This window comes from Notolabrus celidotus, chromosome 20 (genome assembly GCF_009762535.1).
Source record: "Notolabrus celidotus isolate fNotCel1 chromosome 20, fNotCel1.pri, whole genome shotgun sequence".
NCBI classification, from domain to species: Eukaryota; Metazoa; Chordata; class Actinopteri; order Labriformes; family Labridae; genus Notolabrus; species Notolabrus celidotus.
Window position 1 is genome coordinate 25,782,773 of NC_048291.1, and position 12,823 is coordinate 25,795,595.

Consider the following 12,823-nt stretch of genomic DNA (forward strand, 5'->3'; position numbering starts at 1 on the left):
AACCAGCTGGACGGCATTTGCTTATATGACTAACAACGAATACAAGGGAGTTCCCTTTCATAAAGACTTCACATTGTTCCCATTATGCCTGGGTGTCCTCCATTTCTGTGGTTCTCCATGGAAATCCTCACAACATTAAAGCCGATTACAACATGCATGAAAAGGAAAGCAAAGAATCCACAACCGAATCACCACACAAAACAAAACATAACAAAACAAAACAAGAAGTAATCATTGTTCTGACTACTGAATACACCCCATAGGATTATATGTGGTTCTGAAAGTGTATGTGTGTGTGTGTGACAGATGTGCTGTGGTACCTCACCACAATTTCTACCATTCCTGTGTAATTAAGTTGAATTGCACCATCTACTGGTGCAACTTTACTTTGCATGTAGGAGAAGAATATTGAGGTGAGGTAAGATATAACATAAGATAAGATATACTTTATTTGGGGGGAATTCCTTTGTTACAGCAGCTTACAACACGGGACAGGGGAATACAACAATGTACTAACATAGTTTAAAATGTAATAACAATTATAATAGTAATGTTTAAGGTAAAATAGAATAGAATAGAATGAAATAAAATATGGCAAATATTACTGATATATACACACTATATATACACTGTGCAGTCTGCTGGGGAAGCAGTATAAAACACAAGGATGTGAGGCGACTGGACAAAATAGTGAAAAGAGCTGGCACTGTGATTGGTACCAGGTTGGACTCAGTGGGGGCTGTGGTGGAGAGATGCACACAGAATAAGCTAGAGGACATTCTAAATTACACAGATCATCCACTTCACAACTTCTTTGTGGACCAGAGAAACAGCAGCAGTGGACGGCTCATCTCTCTTCGCTGCAGGACTGAGAGATATAAAGAAAATCATTCATCCCCAGAGCCGTGGGAAGTAGCTTTAAGTTGGGGGTGCTGTAGTAAGAGGTGCAATATTTTTTCTTTTTGCATTTAGGTTATGTATGCAACTGATAGGCTATAGCGCACATACATTTTATTTTTATTCATTTGGTTTGAATACAAGCTTTCAAGAGAACTTTTCATTATAAATTCACAAATTGCAACTTCCATACCCTGTTGTACAGCAAAGAGCAAACAAGCCAAACCTGGTAAAACAGACCCATAAGGCAGTAAAGCGCATTGAACACAACTTATCCAAATACGTTCAGTTTTTAAGCAGGCACACACACAGGGCTATTTTAAAATGAATAATTATTTAAAATTGCTATAATTATTTCTCAAATCTTCCTCAGGCATTACATTTTCAGAAAATAATACAATGAAAAAAAAACTGATTTATTGTGTTAATTAATGTACTTGTTTCAACTTATTTATGCATCCAGAAAAAATTGTGTGATGCCTTTTCCAACAGTGGGTGCTGCAGCACCCTCAGCACCCCTACTTCCCACGGCCATGTGAATCATCCCTGCAGCCATTAGGCTTCATAACTCTCCAGCCAATGGGAGATGAGCTGACAGACACCTGAATTGATTGTTTTATGTGATTTTTTATAATTTTATCTGCCAGACACCTGAATTTCCTCCTTGATGGATGAATAATTACATTCTATTCTATTCTTTTCTACACTATGTACACTTCTATCTTATGAATAGATAGTAAAGTTATTGCACAGATAAAATTGCACCAGGTTATTAAAAAACATACACATTATGAGAAACAGTGTGATTCAGATGTGTGATTCAGGTGAGTGCTGATTAATATGTGTGTGTATTTTTGTATTATTCTAACAAGTGATCAGATTAGTACAGTTATTTTATTTGTTTGAATTTTTACATTTTGGAAACATTTCTCTGAGCTCTTACTTCCTTGATATAGGGGTTATACAATCTAAATAATTGTTTCGCCCTACATGACACGATGTAATGAAAGTGTGTGATTAAAATCAGATGAAATAACTCCTAAAACACAACATATAGCCGAGAAACAGTGAAATATAACCAATATAACACATTATATTGTTGGTTTATCTGATTCTGTCCTGGAAGGGAGGCTCCTGTACAGGCTGCGTGCGCGTTCCCGACGACATTGACGGGAGCGCGCACGTAGCTGTCAGTAGGAAATGCAGGCTGCGGGTGTTGGATGTTGGATGAACCCCTACCGCTGCGCTTGGATAAATGAAACAAAGACCATCCTTTGAGACTCAGAATGAAACCTTTATAGAGGGTTGAGATATTTGGTGAGATTAGAATCAGCAGGTCTGACTGTGAGACTGCTAGAACCGAAACATTCATCTAGCTAGCTAGGCTAATAGAAACACTATTGGAGCTAATGCTAACAGTTACATTAGGCTAAATTAAGCTAGCTGGTAAGTTAGCTAGCAGCCTCACTGAGTCCAGGACTCCTCCAGGTCCCTCACCGAGTCCAGCGGGTCCTGCTCCGGTCTCCCTTCTTCTTCTTGTGTTTTCATTTCGGGACGAGTGCGGAACCCGGAGCTCTGGCGGGGGGCCGCGCGGACAGGAACCCCCTGGCTCTCCAGGCGGACGGGTCGCTGTGACACGCCGGTCCTGGGTGAGTTGTGGAGCCGAGGTGAAGTTGTGTTTGCCCCGGGCAGCGGGGGTGGACGAGGCCGTGGACGCTGCTCCCCGACAGGGCCTGGGGACTATTAGCTATTAGTAAACAATTGCTTCTGTGTTCTGAACCGGGAAGTTGAGACGGGCCGACAGAGGAGGCCTCCAGAGAGGACAACACAGGGGAGGATGTTATCATGTTAGGGACCAGGAACCTCCAGCAGACTTTAAGCTGCTGTCAGCAGACTGCTGGATCACCAGGGGGGTCGGGATGCTTTTTGAGATCATGTCTGAAGTTATTAATGTAGAAGTAAAGGTATTTATTAGGGATGTAAGGATCCACTCAACCCACGATTCGATTCGAATCACGATTTTTTGCTGACTATACGATTCACTCACGATTCTCCAACGATTTTCAAGAAAACTGGATTAAACTCAAAATTTAAATAACTACTATTTTATTTAAATTCTCAGATATGGACAGTTGCAATTAAGGATGTGCATTGGTCTGTGTACCTTCTGTTCATTCTATTTCCAATTCTGAAATGCAAATCAGAAAACAAAAGAACAGGCATTTTTCTTTTTTTCAATATATGTAGCAGATTTTAAAACAAAAAAAAGAAGTCATTTTCCATTAAAATATAGCAATAAAATTGGATTTTGTGTTGTATTCCTATTATGGATTTTTATATTTCTTGATAACCACAAAGAATCCAATCTATGTTAATCCAAAAACGCTAAAATGCTGAACTATCTGTCTGATTACAAGGTGAAGTTGGGTAAAGTTAGAAAGATATTCTAGCTAGTTATTAATCCGAGAAGTTTGAACCTGTGAATATATTTCTAACTTTACCCAACTTCACCTTGTAATCATACAGACATGATTGTGTGCAGTCCGCTGATTCTGAAACATGCTTTAAACTTTAAAGAGACAAGAGAGCAGCACAAGAGACTTAATGATGTTGAACAAGCGGAGTATAATGCAGATAGCACCTTCTACTGTTTAGAAATAATATCCCAATACAAATGATGTTGGATCGATTTTAATCCACCCTTATTTGTATTGATTTTCTACCGATTTGTGATATATTGTTACATCCCTAATGTCAACAGATTTTACTGTAACATTGGTTAGCCTACTACCTATGCCAAAGCAGAATATCTCATGTGTTGACAGCGAGAATGTGATGTCAAGTTGTGTGAAAGCAGAGTTGTAGGTTTCATTTTTTCATTTTAAAATCACTTTATTGAATGATTCTGGAATATAGCTTCAAATTTTTCTTGCTGTAAACATTAGTGTTTGCATTTTAATGTCACATTTGCAGTCAAAAGACTGAAAAAGGTTACTCCATCCAATTCTTTGATCGAGTTTAAAGAGAAGCTGTGCTTGTTGTCATTAATGACCTTTAACATTTACAAGTTTTTAAAAAGTTGCCTCTCTATGATCCTGTAAAACTCACAGCTCTTTTTTCAACTCCATCCTTTTCTTTCTGTTTGTGAAGGAGAGAATAAAGTGGAACCATGGCCGAACTCTCCACCTTATCCCCATCACCACCTTTATTGGTGGAGCCACATGCAGCTCCTTCCATCCCGCCCTCCTCAGCAGTCCCTGCTCCAGAATCTTCCAGGGAGATGTCGCTACCCAAGTCCTCCCTCTACAACGACAAAGCTTTGACAGGAAACTCTCCTGCAGCACAGTCAGGGGCGTCACCTCTGACCCCTCAGCCACCTCTAAGTCCTCCCAAACTGACTGCTGAGAATCTCCTGGCATTATCGGTACAAGAGGCCGTTCCTCAAAGAGAGGAATCAGTCGAGGGAGATGCAGAGACTAGAGCTCAGGTAATTGAGCAGGAACCCGTGATTAGTGACCCGGCAGCTCCAGAGCTCTCGAATACTGAAACAGAGACCAACATACCTTCAAGTGAGACGTCAGCACAGATTGAATTGCAGATGGCATCCCCTTCTCCTGATCTCAATCCTGGTCCTAATCTTTACCCCAATGTGCATGTCACCCACAATCCAAATCCCATCGTGGATGCTGGTCCACTTATAGCAGGTGAACCCCAAACCCCTGCAGTCTGCAGCCCTCCTCCTGCTCCTCCAGCACCGTCAGACACAGCAGCATCATGTACGACTGAAGAGGAGACACCTCAACCACCTCAAGCACAAAACCCTCAAATTCCGCCTCCTCCGCTTTCCCCGAAGCCGGAGACTCCCAGTGAAGTAAAGAAAGCAGAACCTCCCGTGACCCCCACCAGGGCAGAACACCCAAGCCCCACTGTTCCACTAATCAACGAGCCAGCCTGCGTCCTCCCGCTGCCCAACCCCAACCCCCGGCCGGCCCCTGACACCCTCAGCTACCTTGAGTCAGCCAGCTTGATGTCGGGGACTTTGGAATCTCTATCTGGGCTGGGAGAGGATGGAAGCTCTGTGGGCTCGGACTCTGAGATCAATGGCCTGGCTGTCAGACGCACTGATAAATATGGCTTCCTTGGTGGGAATCAGTACAGTGAAACAGGGTAAGTATCAGGATGTGACTCATTTTACAGGCCACAGTGCAAAGAATGTGATTATAAACTGTGTTTCTAACAGAGTAGTCTAATAGATTCTCTAACTGCAGACACATTTAAGGTGTGGCGGTTTGAAAAATGGGAAAAAAAGACACTTCCCTTTTCACATCCTGAAGTTTGAGGTTACTAATTGTAATGGGACATAATTAGATTGCAGCAAGCAGTGGTTTATCCTGCTCGACTATCCTTTTTTTAATCGGTCACTTTGCCTCCCTTAAACCTCTTACTCATTCCGTCATCCATCTGCCCTTAAGAGATCCTCCTCCCTTCACTCCCGTCTTCCTCTCCTCTCCTTCTCTGCCGCCGTGAAACTTATCTGTCCATCCCTTTTCTTCCTTCTGTCTGACTCAGATAATGCTGAGAGCGTATTTGTGACTCAATACGTACTGACTGTGTGTCTCAGCGCTATCAACCCTCACACCCCATCTGCTCTCTTCCTCCCCTTTCTTTTTTTTGACTTGTTCTACTTTCTGGAAAGCTAATTGCTCCTGGACTGTTGAATAATTAAAATGTTATTGATTTACCATCAGTAGTGGCAGTGACTTCTGGTCAATGATTAGGATGTCCTTTGTTGAGCGATTCAGCACAATGTTGTGCAAATGGAAGCAAGAGAGAAAATTGGGTCATTTATTTGTGTCATCAGATAGAGTTTAAAGTCTCTACATAACAACATAGCTGAGTGTAATATCTTGAACTGTGAAATATGAAGAGTTACTTTCTGTTTCTTTATGTGGTCAACACTTTTTATTTTATTCTCTGATGCAGGGAGAAGGACGTTCGAGTCGAAGTCGCCCGGCAGAGGGAGATAAAGTGGCTCGATATGTTCTACAATTGGGATAAGTGGATCAAACATCGCTTCCAGAAGGTGTGCATGCCAACCTCACGGGAATACATGGAGTTGTTAAACCTAGCATGATGCCTAAGTTAATACCATGTGTGATTTTTGTTGTATGTTGTAGGTTAAGTTGCGCTGCAGGAAGGGGATCCCATCCTCTCTAAGAGCCAAAGCCTGGCAGCTGCTGTCCAATAGCAAGGAGCTCCTGGATGCAAACCCAGGGAAATTTGAGGTATCACTGTGGCTATCATTTCTATTGAGTTTTACAGAGAGGTTGTAAGATATGCAAGAAAAAAACACATTGTAGTATGCAGTCATCAGTTCACATAGACACAGTCAGAGTCAGAGATCCTCACACATGGGTTGAGGCACATGTTGCCCTCAGTATTTGAGACTAAAATAGAAGAAAAGAGGAAGACTGTTAAAGAAAGAAGCACTGATTTCATCCTCGTCCTTCATGGAGTAAGTTCTTCCTCATGTAGTGTAAATGGCAAACAGTGTCCTTGTAGGGCAATTCATTTGAGCCAGAACTTGGTTCCACTTTTTATCCAAACCTGTGACAACATCTCTAATTATAATCATATCAACAACAGTAATGTCATGAAGACCATAAACAGCAGAGACATGTTCGTGTTTTATACTTCTGGCCCGTCTCCCACAAACATACTTACATGGTAACAAAGAGTGAAGGACAATAAAGAAGCTGCAGTATTTGTGTTTCATAACTGGCCTTAATGGGAACCATAGTAATAGGAAGTTGTGGATGAGTAGGGCAATTTTAACTCCAGGGTTGCTAAAGAGGCAGGCCTGCAGATCTTTAAACCTCTTATCAGGACCAGTAATCCTGCCTGTCAGGGCCCTGACTGTGTCCACATGGCAGGGGGTCTGGCCTCAGCTGAGCCCGGGTCCCAGCAGTGTGCTGAAGTTTTTGTATTTGCTTGTAAACGTTGTTTTATACAGAGTGTTGCAGCATAATCCACTTTGATGGTTAATTTGGAAACTGACACTTTGAACTGACGAGGGTTTCATCTTTGTTTTACTGCAGGAGCTGGAGAGAGAGCCGGGGGAGGCTAAATGGCTCGACATCATAGAGAAAGATCTTCACAGACAGTTCCCCTTCCATGAGATGTTTGCTGCACGAGGAGGCCACGGGTAAAGAAGCAAAGCACACACCAACACTCCTGCTGTACTTTGGCAGAAACGCTCATTAGTAATAAGAGTTAATCAACCACACTGACTGTGATGTGCAAATGTTAAGTTTAAACATTGGAGCAATTTTTATTGACTGGTGTTTCAGTTTAAAGGGTTACCATGTTAACTGTCGACTTTCACTTCAATGCATGTTTGGTTTTCGTTGTTACAGCAGCTCTTGAAAACTCTCTCTTGCGAATGCCTTTAGGTTTTTTGATGTTTCAGTATTTTGCTGGTGTTTCCACCTTTTCTTGAAATCACACAGACGTTGCATGTTTCACTGTTTGCGTCATTTTGCTTAGCATTAAGCTGCACTTTGGATGACTTCTGTCTTGCAATGCATGACGTCATTGTCTTGCAAAGCATGCAGAACTGAGTGGAAGGCATCGATAAGGGAATCATTAAGCATGAAGGCCTTAATGATGGTGATGGCTCAAAGTAATTGGAATCGGTTCTAGATTCTCATCCCTGGTACTTCTTTGGCATTCTTTAATCTTCATGTGTGATTACCTGTGATAGTCTGGAGAGGTAACAGGTGCCATAACGCACAAATATGTCACACAGAAAATTAGACCAGTAAAGGTATAATTATATATATGTTGATTTGGCCTCTGCTTCATCTTTTATTTGTTCCTGCAGGCAACAGGACCTGTACCGGATCCTGAAGGCCTACACCATCTACCGGCCTGACGAGGGCTACTGCCAGGCCCAGGCTCCAGTGGCTGCGGTGCTGCTCATGCACATGCCGGCTGAGGTGAGGGTTTTGCACAGCACTGAAAATAGTGCAAAATATGAATGACTGTTATCAAATGAATTTCAATGGTGAGGTTATTAATGCCTGATCAGAAATAGTCCTTAGTTTTTCCTTGAAGTGAGAGCTCTCTCTGCGTCTGACACAGCGTGAAAGAAACTGTTCATGAGAGAACGAGTGGGCGAGCGAGCAGACAAAACAAGCTGAGACTATTTAGTCCTCTTTGGTTCTGACTGTGCTATAAATAGACCGTCAGTGACCTGATGACTCTGCTGAAACTACTGTGACCAGAGTGTAACAATCGACAAGGTGTCCTGCAAAAAGTGTGTGCACGATACAGTGAGGACTCAAGTTACAGCCAAATCCCCCTGTAGCAGCGTGGGTTGACCTTACTGCAGGATGACTGCATGAAAAAATAAGAATGGGTGTCTGTCGGAGGGTTTTTTATTATAATCACAAAAAGCTGTGACACTCAGGAATCAGTGGGTGTTTTATCTTTAGACTCTTTGATGATGTTTGAATCTCATTTGCTCTTTTTTCTTCCAGCAAGCGTTTTGGTGCCTCGTCCAGATATGTGAGAAATACCTCCCTGGCTACTACAGTGCTGGACTGGTGAGTGAATGAACTCCCTCATGTCAGACCTTCATGTTGGTTTTTCTTTGTTCACTCAACATTTCTGTCTTTTAGGAAGCGATCCAGCTTGATGGAGAGATCTTCTTCTCTCTGCTACGGCGTACGTGTCCCATGGCGTACCGACACCTCAAGAAGTTCAAGATAGACCCGATCCTCTACATGACTGAATGGTTTATGTGCATCTTCTCACGCACCTTACCTTGGTCCAGTGTGCTGCGTGTGTGGGACATGTTCTTCTGTGAAGGTATGATATATCCACTCAGTCAGCTCTCAGTGTTCTGTGTATTTACTGACACACAGAAACCTGTAGTTAGTAAAGACATTAGCTTTTATTATAAGTCATGTTCAGTGTTTTTGATTTTCTTTTTGCTTGTAGGGGTGAAGATAGTGTTTCGTGTCGGCCTGGTGCTTCTGAAACAGATGCTTGGCTCCGTGGACAAACTTCGGGAACTACAGGGCATGTATGAAACCATGGAGCGCCTGAGAAACATCTCTCCCGAGAGCGTCAGAGAGGACATATTGGTACAGGAGGTCAGTCTCTTTCTCTTTGCTCCAAATAAACAAAATCTGCTTCTGTTTTTACTCAGCCTCACCAGTTATGAGTCACCTCGCCCTGTAACGGCCAGTCTAGTAATCCTCACTTCCTCTGTCTGTCTCATTTCTGTCTGATGTGTCGTCCAGATCATCATACTCCCAGTGACGGAGGCGCTCATAGAGAGGGAATGCAGCGTCCAGGTAAGGAAGTGGAGGGAGTCCAGGGGGGAACTGACACACCAACCAGGCCGTCGCCTCCACGGTACAAGGGCCATCTTTGAGTTTAAGCGCCGTGCTGCCTCAATCAGCTCTGGCGGCAGCCTCTCCTTCCTTGGAAGCTCAATCCCACCTCCAGGGCCCCTCAGAGCCTCTTCCAGCCTCCTCTCACTTCCTGGCTTCCGCAAATCCAAGACACCTTTCCAAACCAAAAAGGGCTCCTTCTCAGGGCTGTCAGGAGGAGAGAGTCTGTCCTACCAGGCTCCACCTGCAGCAACATCGAGCCCAGGACGAGGCCCCGCCCATAAACCACCCATTCCCCCAGGAGCAGGTCAGAAAGCAGCCGCACCCCATGTTCAAAGCCCATTAGTCGGGGCTGCAGCTGCAGCATCTCGTGGGTCTGCTCCGGCCTCAGAGAGCGCCCCCGCACAAGCCCAGCCTGAGGTTTTGCCGCCCACACAAAGCACACCGCCACATCCCAGCACTCTGGCCCCCTCTCCAGTGATCGTCTCCGAGCACATCACTCCAACCATCCCCTCTCCCACTGCCAACAACTCCCCGCTGCCACCGTGTACAGATTTCAAAAAAGAAATGGCGCCGGTGGCCGAAGCCCTGACCGGAGAGGAAGAGGGAAAGAAGAAGAAGAAGAGCAAAGAAGACCGGAGGAAGGAGAAGGAAGATGAGAAGAAAAAGCTGAAGGAAAAGAAGGACAAGGAGAAGGCAGATAGGGAGAGGCTCAAGAGGGAGAAAGAGAGGCTTGAAAAAGAGAAGAAGAGAGGGGGGAAGAAAAAGGACAAAGGGGGAGGAGAAACCGAGGACAAAAATGGAGCTACAGGGGCGAAAGATTCGGCCTAGTTTCCCCCCCGTCATTCAAGGATCATAAAAAAGGGACTCCGAACAAAAGAAGAGGTCAGAGGAACAAAAACCCCGGAAGACAAAGAATGATTAATAAAAAAAAAGGAACGGCTTCCTGTATGACGTCATGGTTTTGAAGACTTAGCCTAGCCCAGGAACTTAAGGTGGAGAAAACTGGATCTTGGTTTTAATAGCACCTCGGGGGCGTTTCGCCTCACGCTCAATGCTTTCTGTTTCAGAGTTTTATTTAGATGGGACAGATTTCCTTTTTTTCAACTGGAGCACAGACTGTGAGTCTGGATATTTTCTCAGAGTATTACAGCGATTCTCTTTTAGTTTTTTAAATTCCTTTGTTTTTGCATTTTATTGTTTTAATGCGATTGATGGCAGTGATTAGAGGAGCTTTGAAGATTGTGGATTGTCAAAATGAAGTATTGCTGAGATAGTTGTGGTGCCATAGAGGGTGTAAATAGATGAGTCTACCTTCAGTACATAGGATCTCGTTAGTGCTCCGTACGCCCCCCCGTCAGTTCTCATCCGTGGACAGTGTTTCAAAAATGCCTGGATCAAAAAAGAAGATGACCCTTCGAATTCAACGCAGGCACTGTGGACAGAAATCTTAGTAACGTTGTTGAGGATGTATTTATTGTCATGTTAAATGTTGTGAGTGAGTGCGTGCCTTAGTAGTATAGTGAAGTGTGTTACTGTTCTGTGTGTGGCCTCCCTGGTTATAGCCTCCCTCTGCCTGCTTTATTTCAATCAGATCAAATCATCTCTGAATCCTGTGTCCCCTGATTGTTTGATTTACGGAGATTGAAGGATGCTGACGAACAAAAAGGAGGGAAACGTTTTAAAAAAGAAGAAGAAGAAGAAGGAGCAGACGCCTGCAGAGGTGTTTGAGTCGTTAGTTCATGTAGGGAGTATTACATTTGTTTTTATTTCATCAGACATACATTTGATTGTATGCGTCTGAGGTTTTGCATAAACAGGTGCACGATTATTGATAGTCCACAGACCAAATGTCCGTCTCCTCATTTCGTATTATTTCTCCTTTTAATGAACAAAAATCCCAGAATGCATCAAATTTAGCCGGCTGAAGGTTCGGGTCAGAACTCCGGTTCGTGACCCCCGTTAGATTGTGATGTCTGATCTTCGGTGAATGAAGGATGATTTTTTTGCACTTGCGAGTTTGTCACAAACACCACTGAAGTCAACCACTCCGTTAGTGTAGTTACACAGAGAGCGAGCGTCTCCACAGGCCGGTTTCTTCCCCCCTTTGAGATCTGTGCCACGAGGACCTATAGGGAGCCACTTGACTGGAGGTGCCAGGTGTGCCAATGTAGCATGAACCTCTGATCTTTGACCGTTGGTCTCTGGTGTATTTATGTACAAAGTGGTTAATTTAATCAAATATAGTATATTATGAATTATTATTATTATTATTATTTTGGATTTGACTATTTTTCTATGTAAGTAAGAGACACCTGGTTGACTGGAATGATAGGTGACTGCACACGGTGGAGCTGCAGAGGGATCATTGTAGTGTTTGTTTTCTTTCCTGCACACGCCGACTCCTCTGCTTTCACAAACTTCATGCATGTTTTTGGACTTTTTTTTTTAACATTTGCTGTCACAGTTGGTTCGGTCAACTTTGGGTTCACGAGTCTCCGGTTTACTGAAGTGCAGTATTAAAACAGAGTGTGGAAAAACAGCCCTCTGACAGAACAAAGAGCGAGCTGAGTGATTCAGACAGAAGATTTGGAAGCCGAAGGTCTTAATCGTACTGTATCGTATACTAAGAGGAGAGTTTTGAGCTTTGAAGAGTTCTTTAATTCAAGATCTTAAGTTTGTCTGTCTCACCAATTTGTGTTGTAATATTCAGAATAACTTATGGACTAACTCCCTAACCTATTTACACTCAGTGTCCTGTACTGTAAGATATTTATGCATACATTAAACGCACTGAAGCCCATCAGTATATGATGAAAAGTGCCAGGTAGTTTGTATAAAACCATTTGATGGCAACAAAAAAAAAAACAGTGATGCTCTTAAACTGTACTGTTTTTGTAGTAAAGGATGTAGAGGGACCTTCGTGTAGCTTTGTAGCCAACATGTCCTCCATTTTCATTGATGTCACTTCTTTTAGGTCTTTACATGGCGAAGAATCTCACACACTCTCCCTCCCTCTTCTATTTAGGCGCCAGCGCGTTGATGGCCCAGTTTAGTGTAGTGATAGTGAGGATAAACTGAACACATCTATGCAAACAATCCTCGTTACAGACTGTTCATAGTGTGTGGTGACAGCAGCACTGTGTGTGATGATCAAACTGGTGCCATGGGAATTAGATTCTGTGCTCTGCGAAGTTGTTTTTTTTACCCGAGCACACTTTCAGGCCCGTGGATGACGATATGTTACGAGCAATACATGGATGATCAAATCTCTATCCTGTAGAATCAGCGCTTAGATCTGCAATATTGAAGAACAATTGGGAATAACATTTCTGCAGGTCCGTTGTACATTTCTGCATTGATCCTGAAAGCGCTGCTCTTGATTTGATTGGGAATAACCCCCACTGATGCAAATATTCAAAGAAGCGTCGTTTCAGCTGTTTTCCTCCCCATGCCGTTTTGTTTTTTTGTTTGTGTTTTTAAGTTTACATGTCACTCTCTCTCCGGCGAAAGTGAATTGAAAA

The 12,823-nt window shown here is 43.3% G+C and overlaps 1 protein-coding gene across 3 annotated transcripts; it reads left to right on the forward strand.

Moving 5' to 3' along the window:
* The first annotated feature begins 298 nt into the window (after positions 1–298).
* Positions 299–10,988, forward strand: LOC117832517 (TBC1 domain family member 10A-like). 3 transcript variants are annotated; one of them, XM_034711684.1, is made up of 10 exons: positions 299–413; positions 4,048–5,064; positions 5,881–5,980; positions 6,075–6,182; positions 6,996–7,102; positions 7,781–7,895; positions 8,439–8,504; positions 8,580–8,769; positions 8,902–9,056; positions 9,207–10,130. In XM_034711684.1, exons 2-10 carry the CDS (start codon positions 4,067–4,069, stop codon positions 10,128–10,130), a joined length of 2,763 nt encoding a protein of 920 aa, XP_034567575.1. In that variant the 5' UTR covers positions 299–413; positions 4,048–4,066. The 3 variants fall into 3 exon arrangements, with proteins under 3 accessions (XP_034567575.1, XP_034567574.1, XP_034567573.1); XM_034711683.1 differs by having other exon boundaries at positions 303–418; XM_034711682.1 differs by lacking the exon at positions 299–413 and adding an exon at positions 2,056–2,546 and having other exon boundaries at positions 9,207–10,988.
* The last annotated feature ends 1,835 nt before the right edge of the window (positions 10,989–12,823 follow it).